The 18334-nt window shown below is 37.0% G+C and overlaps 1 protein-coding gene across 3 annotated transcripts in view; it reads left to right on the forward strand.

Annotated features, from left to right (window-relative positions):
- The window catches only part of DOK6 (docking protein 6), a 429154-nt gene that overhangs the window by 255184 nt on the left and 155636 nt on the right, over window positions 1–18334 (forward strand). For all 3 annotated transcript variants that reach the window (XM_033175379.1, XM_033175385.1, XM_033175372.1), the window contains one exon: window positions 11205–11324. In XM_033175379.1, the coding sequence (XP_033031270.1) occupies window positions 11205–11324 (120 nt within the window). The remainder of the gene's footprint in view (window positions 1–11204; window positions 11325–18334) is intronic.

The following is an 18334-nucleotide window of genomic DNA, read 5'->3' on the forward strand; positions in this document are numbered from 1 at the left end:
ATTCTTTTTCTTAATACCCTGCCAAATACAGCCTATGGCAACTAACATATGCTGATGAATTTGCTAATATTCTATCTTCCAACTCCTTTTCCTAGGGTGGATATTTTCTAATCCATCCCCCAAGTTACTACAGGTGGTGTTTTAGCCAAATATTTCCCTACTACATGCCATGGATCAGCCTCTATCCAATGCCCAGTTCATTTCCTTTCCCTTGCTGACTGAGCACCAAGACAGTGACACATAGCATCACCCTTCTCAGCTGACCTCTTGTCTTTTTTAAATCTTTTTAAAAATTAGTCAGGAAATGTTAGGCATGCAACTATAACAAACAATCCCAAAATTTCAGTGTCTCAACCCAACAAAACTTTTTCTCAATTACACAGTGAGTCTACAGAATGGCTGTTAATCATCGACATCAGATATTCAGGCTGATGCAGGCACCATGTTGCTATTTGCTATTATATTGGCCCATTTATGGTGTTTTCCACATAGTGGGACTCAAAAACATGTTCATTGAATGGAACGGATGATGTGAGATGAAGGAATGGAAGAAGTTAGATGACAGATATCAAAAAAGACCCCAAGGTTTGTTACATGGATTGAATAAGAAGTAACTGCCCACTGACAACCCTGGGTCACCTTTGGCAAAAGTTGCCTGCAGGCTGCCATCAGCAGGGATTCACAGGCTGTGTACTCAGCATGAGGCCACTCAAGGAGGCTTTCCCCTGCAGTAATGAGGAAATAACTTCTTTTAAAGGAAATAAGTCTGCCCATCTGCAGGCTCCACCTCTGTCAGTAGGAGCCACCAGGGATCCTGTGCTCCCAGAAGGACCCCTCATCCCAACCTCCCCTTAGTTCTTAGTCTTGTCAGCATGGCATCAGCACGGGGCTGTCAGAATTAATCTCAACGTGCCCTTTATCTCTGTCCATGGCAGCTACATGCTCTTTCTCCTGCGTCTTTCATCTCTAGAATCTAACGGTCTTTCCAACTCCTTCTCACACCCCTGCGCACATCCTGATATTCTTTTTATGCTACTAGAACTCATCATCAAGCAGAATTCTTGATGTCCCTTCCCTCTGCAGCATTGTGCCAGATATTTTTCTTGACCTAAAAAAAAAAATTACAAAATAAATAACTTCTAGATTGAGTTGTCTACATTTAACTGTCTGCACTGACTCCAACTTCTGTTTCTCTTCTCTCCTGTTTTCTCTTGCACCTATTCAAGCTGTCTTGTCTTCCAGCAAAGACAATAAGAGAGCTAATGCTACCTTAAGAAAAAGGTAACAAAAACTTTCTAACAAAACTTTCCTTATTAAGGTAGCTAATGCTCTCCAGGTTAATGATCAATTTTTGGACCTCATTTCACTTGAGCTTTACTAGCATGAAAAAGTCGGCTACTCTGCCCTCCTTGAAACATTTTTTGTTCTTGGCTTTCAGCATATTGCACGTTTTTCTGGTTTCTTCTTCCTTAAATGTCTGTTATGTCTTAGTTGCCTTCCCTGTCTGTTTCCCAAATAACGAATTGTGGGAGTATCTCAGGTCTTAGACCTTAAATGTCTTCTTTTTTTCTACCTACTCAGACTTCTTGGTGATCTCATTTGGTTCCATGACTTTAAATGGAATCAATATGCTGCTGACTCCCACATTTCTAAGTCCAATCTGAATTTCTCTCCTGAATACCAGGAGCTATTGAACTGCCTCTTCATCCATCCACTTCAATAACTAATAAGAATCTAAGAATTATTCTTAAAATTGAGCTCTTGCTATTTTCCTCTAAATCTGCTTTTCTCATAGTCTTCATCATCTCACATGATAAATCCATTTTTCCAGTTGTAAAGGCTAAAAATTTTGTATTCATCTTTAATTTCTCTTTCCCTCATACCCTGTTTGCAAATCTTATAGGCTTTCCTGAATATATCCTAAATGTCAATGATTCTCATCACCACCATTCCCCACTCCACTGCTATATTGATCCTAGTTACCATTCCTCTTCTCCTGGTATCCATTTCCACTGCTTCTCCTCGACCCTTTTTACTTCTTTTTTAGTGACAACTTTATTTTCGTATTTTACTCAATGCCTCTTAGTGTTCATTTGACTATTCTACCTTATGTACCTTGCACTTTATTTTTCATTCCTAGGTTTGTCTTTTTCCACTTCTTTTTCTAATTCATGCCATTCTTTTCATTTTTCTTACAGTTTTTGTTCATTTCCATTCTTAGTTTATGAATTTTTGATTCAAGTTTATATGTTACACCCTCAATGATTGAGCACATTAAACTATTTTTGGAGTGTACTCGTAGTTTTCTTCTGCTTTATGTTACTTTTGGGGATTGAGGTGTGGTAGTTTATTTCCTTAATTTATTTGAATTTGTGTGAATTTTCTTGTCTTGAATTTCTGCAGTTGTTCTCTATGGGCTTTTATTTTTCTTTGTTGATTTTTATGATATTGGATGATGTATAAGAGTGCTAGTTTGTTGTGTGGCTGGATTTGATCATTCCACAAAGTATGTGACTCAAAGCATCATGTTGTACATGATAAACACATAAGATTTATATCTCAATCTTTATGAAATTAAATATTTGAACAAAAAAGGTTAAAACAGCATCTGCCTACTCAATAGTTAACAGTTTGTAATTAAAAGTATTTAGTCAGTGAAAAAAGTCCTAGTTTCATACTGCCCTCTTCTGTCATTTTAATAAGGCCCAGGGAATATGGTAGGGTTTTGTTTGCTTGCCTTCTGTGATAGAGATTGTCTGTTCCCTGATACTGTGGCACCATTTTACTTACAGGACCCTAAATCTTCTACTTTTTTCTTTTTCTCTCTACCGCCCAATTGCTAAAGGGTGTTTCTTCCTCTCTCTTTGCTTTTATTCTTTTCCCTTTAACTTTTATTTTAGGTTCGGGGGAGTGCATGTGCAGGTTACATGAGTAAATTGCAGATGATTTTGTCACCCAGATAATGAGCCAAGTACCTGACACGTGATTTTTTTGACCCTTTCCCTCCTCGCACTCTCCACCCTCAAGTAGGCCCTGGCATCTGCTGTTCCCTCCTTAGTGTCCATGTGTATTTCATGTTTAGCTCCCACTTAAAAGTGAGAACATGCAATATTTGGTTATCTGTTTCTGCATTAATTCTAGTAGGATATTAGCCTCCAGCTGCATCCATGCTGCTACAGAGGACATTATTTTGTTCCTTTTATGGCTGCCTAGTATTTCGTGATGTAAGCTATACAACTGGAAGACTTGCTCCTCTAAACCCAATGTGTTTTTTTTAAATCACAGGCTTGGCCTTTTATATAACACCCATCCTTTATACCCAATGTCCTTCGAAATATCTTCCTTCATACATTTTCAGTACTTTCAGGTTCCTGGTGAATGTAATCTTTCTGGTGGTTGCTCCAACCCTCCATCTGACCCTCCTGCTCTTCTTCTCGGTTGGCTTTTGGCAGATCAGCATTATCTGCCTTAAGATTTTTTTTCCCCCCTTCATGTTAATAATCAGGAAATTCCTATTTAATTTCTTAAGCTTCAAGCAGATTTAACCACACCATATTCCTTATATATATTTCTAATTGTTTTCATAGATCACCTCCCATTAACTTGCATGCTTGGAAGCTTTCCTATTAGAATGGAATAAAATATTTGGCCTTTATATTTGTTTTGGTGTTTTATTACTGACATAACAAATTGCCACACACAGCAGCAGAAAGCACCACCACAAATTTTATTATCTTATAGTTCTGAAGGACAGAAGTCCAGCACTGGTCCTCCTCAGAAGAAAATCAAGTTAATTTTTTTCAACTTATTTATTCATTTATTTATTTATTGTTATCAACTTGATTTTCCTTCCTTTCAGGAAGCTCTGGGATAAATACACTTTCAGATTTGTTGGTGTTGTTTGGCCAAATTCAGTTCCATGTTCAATAGGGACTAACGTCAAAATGTTTTTGTAACAAGTTCGGCTGTGTATAGAGAAACAGTTTTAGAGCTCTGTATGATTTCAGACTTCCGGTTTAGATACCCATTTCCTGCACACGGCTCTTCCTGTCTGTTTCTCTCTCAACTGCCAACCACCTCAGGGGAGTTACACAGAAAGCAATTGCCTTTGGGATCTTAGGAAAGTATGACTAAGATAAAGGGTGTTGATAGCACCTCTTCCTCAAAAAGTTATCTGCTGGATTATATTCTTGAGAAGCCTAAAAAACTTGTGTATCAATTTTTTTTTTTTTTTTTTTTTTTTTTGAGAGGGAGTCTCACTCTGTCACCAGGCTGGCATGCAGTGATGTGATCTTGGCTCACTGCAACCTCCACCTCCCGGGTTCAAGAGATTCTCCTGCCTCAGCCTCCCAAGTAGCTGGGTAGGTGCATGGCGCCATGCCCAGTTAATTTTTGTATTTTTAGTAGAGACAGGATTTCACCATGTTGGCTAGGATGGTCTCAATCTCTTGACCTCATGATCCTCCCACCTTGGCCTCCCAAAGTGCTGGAATTACAGGCATGAGCTACCACGCCTGGCCTGTGCATCACATTTTCTATTGGCATCTATTAAAAATTTACCCCAATGCTGGCTTTCCATCACAGAAATGCATTTGTCCTCAAGGTGAGCTTCCAAGTTGGTGGAAAGGATCCTTTTTAAGCTCGTAATTAAAAAAAATTCCAGTTCCCATCTTTGCCCCCCACCTCCACACACACACACGTTACACCATTCTTTTCAGATCATTTACTGGTGTCCATTTCTGCTCTTTCTTGTTTTCTCTGAATTGTTTTAAGCTCTTGTGTCATTTACTAACCTCCATGTTAAAGAATTTTACAATGAATTCTCATCAGGCAAAAAAGCAGCACATTTGATTGTTCTATCAATTGCTGCTATTTGTCATTTGTTACTTTGGAAAATAGGTAGGGGCGATTTTCTCTTTGGCCATGTTTGAAAGCCTAACCTCACTCCTTCAATTCATAAAAGTAGCAGAATAAGGTTTTTTCTATTGAGTTCAGAAAGTTGATATATCAAACTGATGTTAAATCAAGGAAAACAAGTTATGATTATCAGCATCAAAGATGCATTTAGGTGGTAACACATTTCCTTGGTTCTAAATTGACCTTTTCCAAGATTTCACTGTCACATCTATATAAAAAATACAAATTTAATCAAGGGCTGATCACAAATAAAACTAAAAGAGTTTATGCAAAAGCTTCGGGTTGCATAAATATTTCTAATGAGGTGGAAAGAAAAAATAGCCAATAAAATAAGAAACCATTTTTGAATAGATAACATTTTATCATTACCTAAGTTCAATAGAGAACCATGTCAGGTCTGTTTCTCTTTCTAATCTAAAGATCTATTTTATCTAGCTAAGCAAGACTTATAAACTCCACTTAAATGGAGACAATAGAGACCTCAAAATATCCTCCAAGAGACTACTCACCAAATTATTTGCATTTGGCTTTAGAATTTGAATTTCTGGGAATAAATTGCAAATTATATATACTTAATTGTTCCATATTTATGTACTGGTTTCCATATCCAGATGCTGTTCTAGGGTAAAGGGTGACTAAGTATGTTTCCTGCACTCCAATTTCTTAAAGTTGACTGGGAAAGGCAGAACAATAGCTCATTGATACTTAGGGGCATCTGCGGCCGTACCACCCTGAATGCACCTAATCTCATCTGATATTCAGGAGCTATGATAAAATTCTGTCTAGTGTCAGGAAATGTAGAGGAAAGGTGTCACATCTAAACATGGGTCTGAAGAGCTAAACTAAGAAGGCCATATTTGAACCACACTTTAAAGGACTGTTAGATATCAGTAAACTTTGTGGAAGGGAGCAAATAAGGGGCACTCCACTGAAAGGAAATAAATGCACTTCCTACTTAGAAAACTAATCGTTCCCCCATCTCTACATTGGTCAGCTCTACAAATCTGACTTCAACAGAAAAAGCTTGTTCCTGTAGGCTAACCAGAGATCCATGCTTTTGATCTTTGCTGAAGCAAGTGTTTAGGTGGTTTTGTTTGTTTTGTTTTGATGGAGTTTCGCTCTTGTTGCCCAGGCAGGAGTGCAATGGCCCGATCTCGGCTCACCACAACCTCCACCTCCCGGGTTCAAGCGATTCTCCTGCCTCACGCCTGTAGCTGGGATTACAGGCGCGCATCACTACGCGCGGCTAATTTTATATTTTTAGTAGAGACGGCTTTCGCCATGTTGGCCGGGCTGGTCTCAAACTCCTGATCTCAAGTGATCCGCCCGCCTCGGCCTCCCAAAGTGCTGGGATTAGGTTTAGGTTTTAACTGGTTTCTTGTCTTCCTACTACTAAAAAAAAAGGGGGGGGGGGGGGGGGCGGAGCAAAAGTCCGTAAAACATCAGCAAGGCCAGTTAAGTAGAAAGTCACGCCAGTTTAAGAATGAAAGCATCACCAAAATGTCTTATATTTTAATAGTTCCATAACTTTTAAATGACAATAAGGGAGAGTGTTATTTTCTCTAAGCGAAAGGCTGTAAGGGAAACATTTTTCTTCACTTTATGGCAAAGCCTGTATTTAAGATGTTAATAAATATGAAAACAACCTTTATCATCAAATCATAGCAAATCTACACAGAATGTAAGAGTTAGATAGAATTAAGAATTTGTGCTTATGCTGAAGACAAAACAGGATTATTTTGTCTACATTTTCCAAAGATTATTAATAAAAGCTAACTCCAGTGGGAACTAGATACAATGACTTATTATTTTAACACAAAAACTCTTACTTGCATCTTCTAATAAAATAACATGAAACTGATGCAGTGCTATTTTTAATTCTGCTATGTAATTTTGAGCTGATGGCATGTTTTCTGTATATATATATATATATATATATATACATGATGAAAACTTTTACTCTGTTGTCAAATATAGTTCATTTTGGATCATTTAACTTTAATGTCATTATGTTAAGGACTAAATTTAGTGAAAGCAATAAAGCTTGAATCTAATTATTTAGTCAATAGGCATTTATTAAAGGCCTTCTATTTAAATACCTCTTTTCTGATTCCTTCGAATGAGAATTAAAAATAGCACTGCATCAGTCCCATGCCACTGTATTGTAAGACACCATACTTTCCCCAGAATTCTGTGGAGAAATGGAAAGACACCGAAACACAGGCAGGAGCCACAGTCTTTGACTGAATTGGTTTTGGACGCCCATCATTTTCTGTCCCATCAGTCAACCCATTTGTCACATAATTCACCGTTTAATTTAATCTCTAGTCTCCGTTTGTCTTAGAATTCCCAAATGCCTTTCAATTTTCCTTTTGGAAGTTACCAAATTTCTTCATTTAACTAATCCTCTACATAATGAAAACATTATTTGTGTTTCTAGTCCAGAGAAAAAGTTATTTACTCAATTAAAAATTTGAACATAGCTGCAAGCTATCTGAAAAAGGCGTCTTAATGAAAAAGCACTTCATCATGAAGAGAAAAATAGAAAACTTGATAGAACACTTTAATGTCTTTATTCTCCCATAATGAAATTTAATTAGTTACACATTATGTGTAGACTAAAAAGTTTGAAAGATAAAGCAAATTACAAAAGGCACTCAAGTCTATGGGAAAATAAACATTTTAAAATGTAGTGGGTGGGTTCAGATTGTTACATTTGTATTGAATCTCAGTTCTGTAAAAAAAAAAAAATGTAAAAATGAAAGGTGAAAGATAATTTAGAGAAAAACACCAATTAAATAGTGAAAAAATTAACATGCAATAAAAGACTAAAAGACTTCAATACATAGAGCTTGCCTGAGAAAGAAAAAGTAAAAAGCACAGTTGTAATATGTGAAAGGTGGTGACTATCAAAAACAGATTTATAAAACCAAAGCTTTGTCTGAAAGTCAAAGAAATTCAACTTATCTGCAGCAAAACTGTTAGTTCCAAGTATAGAGTACAAAGGTTAATACTTACGAGGTGAAGTTTTAGGCCTGATCTAATTGAGCCAAATACTAGAAAATCATGAAAAGAATGAACTGATACCGTTTCTCACATTTTTCTACATGAACTCAGAGCTATCCCCAGCTGTTACGGGATGTCACTCTTGCTACCCTGCAAATGTCTTTCCCTCTCTGCCTCAAGCAACTTCCTCAATCCTCCCAGACTCCTCCAATGCACACTCATACACTCACAAACATATGAGTACATATGCACTCACACACACATCAAAACTGCTGTGTGCACACACACCTACACATTACACACTGCTGTACACAGTCACACTTGCTCACTAACACACACATCATCATTTTCTCTCTGCTTGCCATGATACTTTCACTCTGCTGAGCCTTTGGCATAGTTCCTCAGTTTCCGCCTAGCTAGGCTAACAGCCTTCCAGAGCACCATATACTAAACCCACCTGCCCATCCCACTAGACTCTATGATTATTGAAAGCAGAAATGGTATGTTTTTCATAAAACCTCCTAGCACACTGCCTGGCGTGTAGAGAGTTCACAATATATTTGATAAAGGAATGAGCCCTGAATTCTAAGAATCTCTCTTCCTCTCTTTGAAATAGTTCACAGTTCAGTCTTTAGTGTGACAGTATGTACTCTACACTTTTGTTATTCTTGCACTTCCTAGTCTTATATGCTACTACACCACTAAAATGCTGAAGTCCTGTCTGCGAAACACGTCTTTATCTGCTGGTAGGAGCCCATGAATACCTGTCATTGCTCTGATGGGAGACTTCTTTGTTCCAGCACTTACAGAAATTCTGCATTTAGTTCTGCTTGAAAGAGTCCACTCCAATTTCATAGAAGCCTTTTACTGTATGATTGCTTTCTTTGTCTCATTAAACCCTAGGACAAAAGGCTTAACACAAAGGGGGAGTGAATTATATATTTCTTAAACGTCTGGGCATGCACTGACTCACTGCTTAAGGAGAACATTGGCACTAAGGTGTTTTGGCACCTAATTTTTACCCCCAAATAGCACATTAGATATTTTCATCTTCATCTGTAGAGAAGTGGAAATACTGTTACGTACAATAATGTAGGAAAGATTTTAATTGCATGTGACTTTACATTATTTTTACATTGTGGAGTCTTGTGAAAAATTTGAAACAGTAAAAATTTTAAAAGAAAAACAATAATCATAGTGCCTCCCTTGACACAAATTTCAAACATTTCTTGATACATAGCATGTAAATTGGTTTAACCTAAAATATTTTCATTGATTGCTAGAAAATCTTTTAAATCTTTTATACATTTTATAAATATTTATATATATAATAAAGTTACATTCAATATATGCTTTTGTTGCGCCTATAACATTTTTCTTTGAAGTCTAGCATTTGCTTCCTAGAAGAAAAAAGCTTTGTTTTTTTGGTTTGTGTTTTTGTTTTTATTTTTATTTTTAGTAAGCCATCACCTCAGCAAATGGTGCATTTATTATATTGGCAGCCTTGTGGTTGGAAAGGATTATTTTCTGGGTTCCTAAGGAAATGCCTGAACAGCTATATCCCAGGCCTCTGACTCCACCCAAGTGAGGGATCCAGGCTCTCTTGAAAATTTCCTGATCCTTGACATGGTTTGATAGTGTGCCTTATACCAGTGAGGGGATGGTCCCTCCTACATGCAGACTGTACTTTCATAGATTAAAAAAATGCTTTTCATGATGGAAACATCGGAACTATTGTTTTTATTAGAATAGGATCCCATGGGGAACTGCATGTTCTTTTTTCTTTATTTTTAAAAGTATGTCATGGTCTTGAAAAAACTAAAATGACAAATTTGTCTTCACATCTCACTGATGCAACTTATTGTTGCTGCAAAGGCAGCGTGACTAAGCTCAGAAAGAAAACATTACCCAAATTTGATGGTGTTGACCGTCAAGGAGAGCCTAGTTTTGGTATTCAAGATCCCTAAAGTCAAGAAAATCTGTCACAGATAACTTTTTATGGGGAGTTTAAAATGCCAAGGCAAAGGGTGAGGTGTCATCCACAGAGAGCAACAAGAGATTTACAGAGAATCCGTATTAAACTGTTCTAGTACAGATTTATGCTGTATGGAAAAGTCAGAAACTTCTCTGGGCAGATGTCAATGGAAAGTTCTTATCCAATTTCTGTACAGTGATATTTGAGCTTGGCCTAAAATATTAAACCTGAGATCCCTTTTCAAATTTCTGCATAGTAAAGTAGCTGGAAGACTTGGCCGATTTCCAGTTCTGTTTTGGTGCTGACCAATGATTTGAGGCACAGGTATGACCCTAACCCTTGGCTACCTCACTCACACAGGGCTTACACCAAAGTCAAATTCATTTACGTTTATGAAAGCCTGTGAAAACTTTAGATATGACAGGATTTTGTGTTGCTATAACATTATAATGTTTTAAGCAAGAGGAAAATGTGATTATAAAGAAATTGGGAAGTAATCATAGTTAAAAATAAACAAAAAAAAGCAATGATCTAATCAATGTCTTAGGTAATTGGAATTTTCCAAAGACATACTTTTAAGATTCTACCCCAATTTTTTTTTTAAAAAAAAAATAGCCTAATTTGTATCATTTACAGAGAAAAATGATCACATTCTAGAGCTAATTTATGATCCATTACAATTCACAATGACTTGGGGATCAGATCTTCAAACGCATATAAATCTAAGTCACTTTCAGGAAAACGTTCATTTGTTTAATCTGTCCTGATATTGTTTCAACTATTCACTTATATATTTTTTATTTTATATTAATTTTTTACATTGACATAAAATTAAATGTCTCATGTAAAGCATGATGTTTTGAAGTATTTGTATATATATATTATGTGTGTGTGCGTGTGTGGTGTGTGTGTGTGTATATATATAATGTAAAGCATGATGTTTTATAGTATATATAAGTTAGCCAGGTAACTAAACCTGGCTAATTTATTATTTTAAGTAAATTTTCCTCCCCAAATAAAGTCAATCTAAACTATGCTATATAGGAAACAAATATTCTCAGACTATTATTTGTAAATAAGGTAAAGTACTACAAATAAGATAAACCACTTAAAAATATAATGTCAAAGAGTGGGAAATAATTTTTGAGACTTATTTTCACTTCCTAAATACAGTTTTTTGTTGTTTTTTAAAGGCAGGTTCTTAACTCTTGCCAGTTACCTGGGAAAATGGTTAAGGAAGGGCACATTCTTCTTCCATCATTCCTAGGGAGCATTGCTTGACTGGTGATGTTGTGGTTACTTTCAGAGCTGGAGGCCGAGGAGTGGTGCAAGCACCTCTGCATGGAGTGTCTGGGGACCAGGCTCAATGACATCAGCCTTGGGGAGCCTGACCTTCTGGCAGCAGGAGTGCAGCGGGAACAGAATGGTAGGTGTGAGATTGCCTTCCATCACTTCAGAATACCCTTGTAACTGTAGAACTTTGAAACTGGAAAGGAGCTCAGAAATGTTTCAGACCAATCATATTTTTTAAATCAAAGAGGCCGAGTGTAGTGGCACACACCTGTAATCCCTGCATTTTGGGAGCCCAAGGGTGACCCATCACTTGAGACCAGGAGTTCGAGACCAGTCTGGGCAACATGGTAAAACCTCATCTGCTAAAAATACAAAAATTAACTGGGTGTGGTGGCTCGTGCCTATAGTCCCAGTTTCTTGGGAGGCCAGAGCACGAGAATTGCTTGAACCTGGGAGGAGGAGGTTGCAGTGAGCCAACATCACACCACTGCACTCTAGCCTGGACAACAGAGTAAGATCCTGTCTCAAATATATAAATATAATATTAAAATAAACTGAACAGTTCAAGTTATTAAGGAACTTTTCTACACTGGTGTAACAACTGGAGAAAATGCTAAGGTACAAACCCAGGTCTCCCAACTTCTTGTCTGTGACCTTGCCTTTTATCGCAATAAATAACTAATAGGTTAACTTGTTCTACAGAAGGCTTTTGAATGGCTAGCATCCCTCCAGTTTCTTGAGACTTGTTATAGATTTAGAGTCTATATTAACAGATTTGGCTTATCAGGTTATCAGTAGCTTTTAGGACATTTGGCTAATATTACAAGGAGGAAAGTACAGTGAGTAAAATCTCAGGGTTTGACAAAACTGAGGTGTTTGTTTCTAATGGTGTTTACTTACTATACCGTTCTCTAGTTTAACAAGAGTTTCTAATGTCTCATAACGATTTATACTGCATGTTCATGACTAGCAGCTCTAAATAACAGAATTGAAGTAATATCATTCAGTCTGTCAATATTCATTGATTGTGAGGTCATTTTTAAAAATATTATCACCACCACCAGATGATCGAATAGTGTGAAAATAGAAACTTTTTAGTGTTGCTAAGTTTTGATGATCGGTCTTTTGAAAGGTTGAAGGATATTGAGGAAATTTGACACTATTTATTAAGAAGAAATTCTGGGCTGGGCGCAACGGCTCACACCTGTAATCCCAGCACTTTAGGAAGCAGTGGTGGGTGGATTGCTTGAGCTCAGAAGTTCAAGACCAGCTTGGGCAACATGGTGAAACCCTGTCTCTACAGAAAATACAAAAATTAGTAGGCCACGTGGCGTGTGCCTGTAGTTCCAGCTATTCGGGAGGCTGAGGTGGAAGGATCACTTGAGCCTGGAAGGCGGAGGTTGCAGTGAGCCAAGATTGGGCCACTGTAGTCTAGCCTGGGTGACAGAGTGAGGCCATATCTCAAAGAAAGAAAAAAGAAAGAAATTCCTGAATTATCTGTGGGTCATAAACTAGATAGCATAGGTAAAAGAGCACATGATAGCACATGATGATTATAATCTCATTATTACTAATAATACTGTCAACAACCATTGCTAGCTCATGGCCCATTGTGGCACTATTTTTTATTTGTTGCTAAAATGAAAAAATTTTCTGCTGATTGCTCATGAGCATATATAAGTACCAGACATTGCTTCCATTTGAGTTTTTAGAAAGTCACCAAATCATTTCTGTAGCTCTTTAGCTTCAGATTTATATTCCAGTTCCTCTCCCACACTCTCAAATTTCATCTCCGATTTGTTTTCTGCGAGTAGTGCTAAGCACAGAGGCTCCATAATCGTGCTGCTTAAAATGGATGCTCTTCATTCACAGTTTAAGAAAAGGAAAAACCTCTTTCTGATAAAAATTTGTCAAGTACTACATAAAGGAAATATGATAAAAGTGAATAAATTAAGCTTATAAATAGAAATACTGTGTGTCTCTAGCCGCATGGACTGTATGCTTTTTCCTTTGAAGACCTGGAGATATATATGGTTTCCATCCAAATGTACAACGTACTTCTTTGGTTTCTGATAATTTTATTTCTAATTTGATAATAAGGTCAAAGTAATTTGTCTAGAACATAAAGAGAAATTTTAATACAGGGTTATTTTAGAATAGGACAAACAGAATAAAATGCCAAAGCTACATCAAAAACAGGTTTCTTTAAAACACACACACACACACACACAGTCAAAATAAAGAGAAAAATAATTCCTGCATATACTTTACAGTGGAACTGAAATTACATCACCAATGCTATAAATGCTTCTTAGATTAATTATGTTTAATAATCCTAACTTCAAAAAAAAGGATATATGTGCTTTAAAAATATAGTCAACAAATCTATGAGTAATTATTTAGCTGGAAAAGGGTAATTCCTTCCCCTTGAAGAAAGCTCCTTAATTTGACTGCCAAGGCCATGGATACAGCCATTGCTCAGGGTTCGTCAAGTCTGCACCCCCTTCTTTAAAGAGCTTCCGTAAGTTTTGATGATAATACCTTTTCTCTGTTCCTCTTGCCCATTCAGAACCAGCTAGACCTCTTTAAAATTGGCATTAACACTTTAGGAGAATAACAAAAGGAATAAACATTGAGGCAATATCAAGATCTCAGACTCTTGCTAGCTCAATAATCTAGTGTGTACACACAGAGAAAACTATACATACGGAGATTGGCACAATTTCTTAGGTATATACCCCAATTTTCTCACTTTCTAATCAATCAACAGGCTTCTCACACACTTATGATAATTCCAGTTTACAATGCTCCCTCAAAAAATTACGAGTTATAAAACCTCATGGTAAAGACTAAGATATCGCATCCGTCAATTTGAACCCTCCCACCCAGGCCTTGGAGTAGATACCTATTTCTTAGACAATATACTCACTTATTTTACTTATATGTGTAGAGAAAGCATTTTAGCTAACTAAAGTCTTTAAAAATAACTGACTTTTAAAGCTGTCATTTCACTGACTCTGTCACTCTTCTAGACTCTTCAAGCATAACACCTTTTAAAATAAACAAAATCATTAACTTCCTTATACATGGTTGAAGTCACTAATATATAGAGAGAGATTGAATAATCTTTTATTAAAGAATTGTCACGATAGATTCAGTTTTTTAAGACATTTTACTGTTAAATTATATAACTTAATCTTCATCAGAAACATGATTTTATTATTTTGCCAGTAATGTGCTTGGATTAGTTTGAACTTTTTTCCCTAAGAGCTAAGATATGCATGTGTGCAGAATTGCTGTAATTAAATACATTAATGTGGTTTGTGGTGATCTTGCAGTATTCTATCATTAAATAAAGTCACACCGCTTAGTCTTTATCACAGCATTTTTTGACATTCAAAATTGCTACTTCTCCTCTCTCGTGTTTTCCTGCCTCTTCAGACAGCCGGGTCTTATTTACCCTGAGACTAGCTAAGAAGAGACATTTATGCAAATAATTTTTAAAGGTGAAAGATAATGTGTGTTGCTGAGATAAAAGTGGTTATTGATTAAATTCTTTGCTGTAATCATCTTTATCTACTGCTGTCAGCTGTTTTCATATTGACCCAGAATCCCACATGGTATAGGGAAAGTGACATGGACACAAGTTCACATGCACACGTGCACAATCACACACACACACACAGGAAAATGTGTTCTGACTTCAGATGACACTGCCACAGAAAAGTGCATACTTGGTCCTCAAAAATCTCAGTAGTACAGACCTATAAGCAGATCTTCATTGTTCAGGCACGGGTAAAAAGGCTAAAGTTGGGCTGAGTTAGACTGGGTTGTGCTGAGATTGGCTCCAAGCTGCAGACAATGCCAGGGTCTGTTTCATCTGTTTCTCAATCTCCTTACACTTGCAACTTCCTAAAGCACACTTATCAAAATAAAAGATAACAGTAATGCATGATAGTATGCCCAGATTTGCAACACAAGCCTTTGCGTATTTCATGTCCACTAACATTCCACTGGCTAAGGCAAGTCCTATTGCCAAGCCCAAAGTCAAGAAGCACAATACACCCCCATCTGTGAGGACACAACAGGAGTTAGAATATATGACATATGGAAAGGAAGTGAAAAGCTGATACAAAAATTGATATAATCTACTATCTCAGGTATAATAAAATATATGCCAAAATAAAAACAAAAGTACTGTGGTAGAGATGAGATTAATTCTAATCAAAGTAGCCTGCACTTTTATTTTTATAATTATTTTTTACTCCTCTAAATTAGCTTTCTCAATCAGGCAAGTCTGAAACTCTTAATGTCCATCAATGATTAAAGCCAATACTAGCAGGACCTTACTCATGTGGAAAATAACCAGTTAATGACAAAACTATGGCAACAATAAACCTCTATTTTGAGGATTTCCCCCCAATATCTTAATGATCTGGGGTGAACCTTATTCACTTGTATATTCTTTATAACCAAACAAAAGAGTTTTCCAGGGTAATAATTTTGTCTGTGGGATGACACTGAGCAAAACCAACTCTTGCACCAGGAAAAACACCCAAGCATACCCATGTCTGAGTTTCTAAACTGTCACTCATACGCTCTAGCCTTGCCCAAAGTGAGTTCCTGAAAATATTACTCTGATGATGATGATGATCTGCTCCCTGAAGCGAGGGAATCAGTCGCTTGAACTTGAAACTATATGACAATTGTATCCCTTCCAAAAAGATATGTTGAAGTCCTAACCCTCCATAACTTAGAATGTGAATTTATTTGGAAATAGTTTTTTTGTAAAGGCAATCAAGTTAAAATGAGGTAATTAGGGTTGGCCATAATCCAATGACATCTAATATGTCACTATAAAGAGGGGAGGTTTGGACTCAGATATGGACGAGGGAAGATGATGTGAAGATGCACAAGAAGATGGTCATGTGGCTGGAATGATGACGCGTCCACAAGCCAAGGAACATCAAGCATTGTCCATGAACACCAGAAGCCAGAAAAAGCCAGAAAGGATTCTTCTGTTGAGCAGCCAGAGAGAGGATGGCCCTGTCAGCACTCTGATTACAAACTTCTAGCCTCCAGAACTGTGAGATGATATATTTCTGTTATTTTAAGCCAGCCAGTTGTTGGTACTTTGTTATCATAGCCCTAAGAAACAAATACCAGCCCTGCATGATAGTCACAATATACATTAGTAAAGCTGTTGAGAAGTCCTGTAATAAATCTGTTTAACTTTGTATAACCCAACATTTCCCAAACTCACGTGACCTAGGTACCTCCTTCTGCACATAACATGTATTCATATCCTGTGGGATTTGTGTTCCATGAAACACATATTTACAAATGCTGATATAATCAACAGAGGTTATTATCTACAGGGAAAGCTGCAAGGCAATGATTACGGAAGCAGCCCCTCTAGAAGAAATAAGATGACACTAATGGATGCAACACAAAGTCTTGAATGTAACCATAGCAATTTTGCCTACCATTGTGTTGTACCATTTTACTTTTATTATTTGATTTATACAGACACCACGTATAATTTTGAAAAATACAAATTACAACCACCACTTTTCTCACGTGGTCTTCAATACACACTACACCAGAAAAAGGTCAAAGCTATATTTCTCCCTATACTTTGCCATATATGCTTCAGGAAAGCAAAAGATATTCTGTAATGCTTCTCTTCTCACAATGTCAAATCTAAATGATCCATTTTTCTGTGTCTAACTGTACTGTTATAAAGGAGATGTATGCATGAAGAAATACCTTGAAGCACCAAAGGACCGATCCTGGTTCTTTTGCCCTGGGAACATCCCCTCCGCACAGTAAGAATAAAGATGCAGATTTTGAAAGCATTCACGTCTATGTAAGGGGAAAAGCTTTTAGGGGAGAATACTGAATCCAGAATTACTGCTCCCAGGTATGTGCAACAAGACGAAAAGAGTGGCTTGGAAAAGAAGAGTTTTACGGAAACAAAGAAATAGATCGCTTCCTTGCCTTTCCTCTTTCCATGGGAGGTCAAGTGGGTAGTGACACTTGCTTATATCATCTCGTATAAATTGGAGGTTTCTTCAAAAGAAGACTAGAATGTGATTTTCCCTGTTGGGTTTAATGAAAGGCATAGGACAATTAGCAGACAATGTTATTGGAAGCCAGAGAGATTTAAGAAAGTAAAGAACCTGAATTTTCTCAAAACTGAGTGTGGCATGGAGAGGGTGCTCAACTTTTCCTTAGATGCAGACTGGACCCTAGATATTATCTGGAAGCAGAAACTCACATGGCACAGGAAAGCAGAGACAAGCAACTTTTTTGGCATACAGGTGCATAGAAACGAGATAAGACAACCACTTTTCCTCTGCCAACTCCTGTGACTACATCAGTTCTGCCAGCTTTCAGTTCGGTCTAGAGGAAAAGGTAAGGGTGCTCAGGGATTGAACTTTGAACAAAAAAAAAATGGGATAAGTGAGTCCTCCTTTGACAGAAAATTAATGCAATTTAACACAAAAAGAAACAATATAGTCTTTATAAATTCAACATATAATATTGGCATTTCATTTTTTGGTATACGTGTTTTGATTGTCCATTTTTTTTTCTGCTGTACTAAAACAAAATATTGTATGAAGCTGGAAAGTCAAATACATAGCCTGTCAGAAAAAGTTGACAAAGTTAGTATGTCATCAAGTTCTATTCTAGTTTTTACATGCTATGCGGCCTTGGTCAGATTAGTAAAATTCTCTTAATCTCTGCTTCTTACTCTGCACCTTGAGGATAATGACAATCCTTATTTCAGAGGATTGTTGTGAGGACTAAATAAGATATGACTTGGAAAGCAGGCAGCACAGTGCCTGGCAGGAAGGTCAGTTTCTCTAGGATGTGTGTGAACATCCCCATCACATTCACGTCGGGTGCGCATTAAACAAGGGAAGTTTGGGCTCACCCACACCTACAAAGTCAACATCTGGAGGTGGAGCCCAGACATTTCCATTTTAACAGTTCCAGTGATGCTCATATATACATGAAAGCTTGAAAACTGGGGGTAACGTACTGTCAATTATAATTAGCTTTAAAAAAAACTACCATTGATTTTTGCCCATTGCTTGAAAAGTTGCAAAATTACTGGCAAAAATTTCATCCTAGTAT

This window comes from Trachypithecus francoisi, unplaced genomic scaffold, assembly GCF_009764315.1.
Source record: "Trachypithecus francoisi isolate TF-2019V2 unplaced genomic scaffold, Tfra_2.0 Contig01474, whole genome shotgun sequence".
NCBI classification, from domain to species: Eukaryota; Metazoa; Chordata; class Mammalia; order Primates; family Cercopithecidae; genus Trachypithecus; species Trachypithecus francoisi.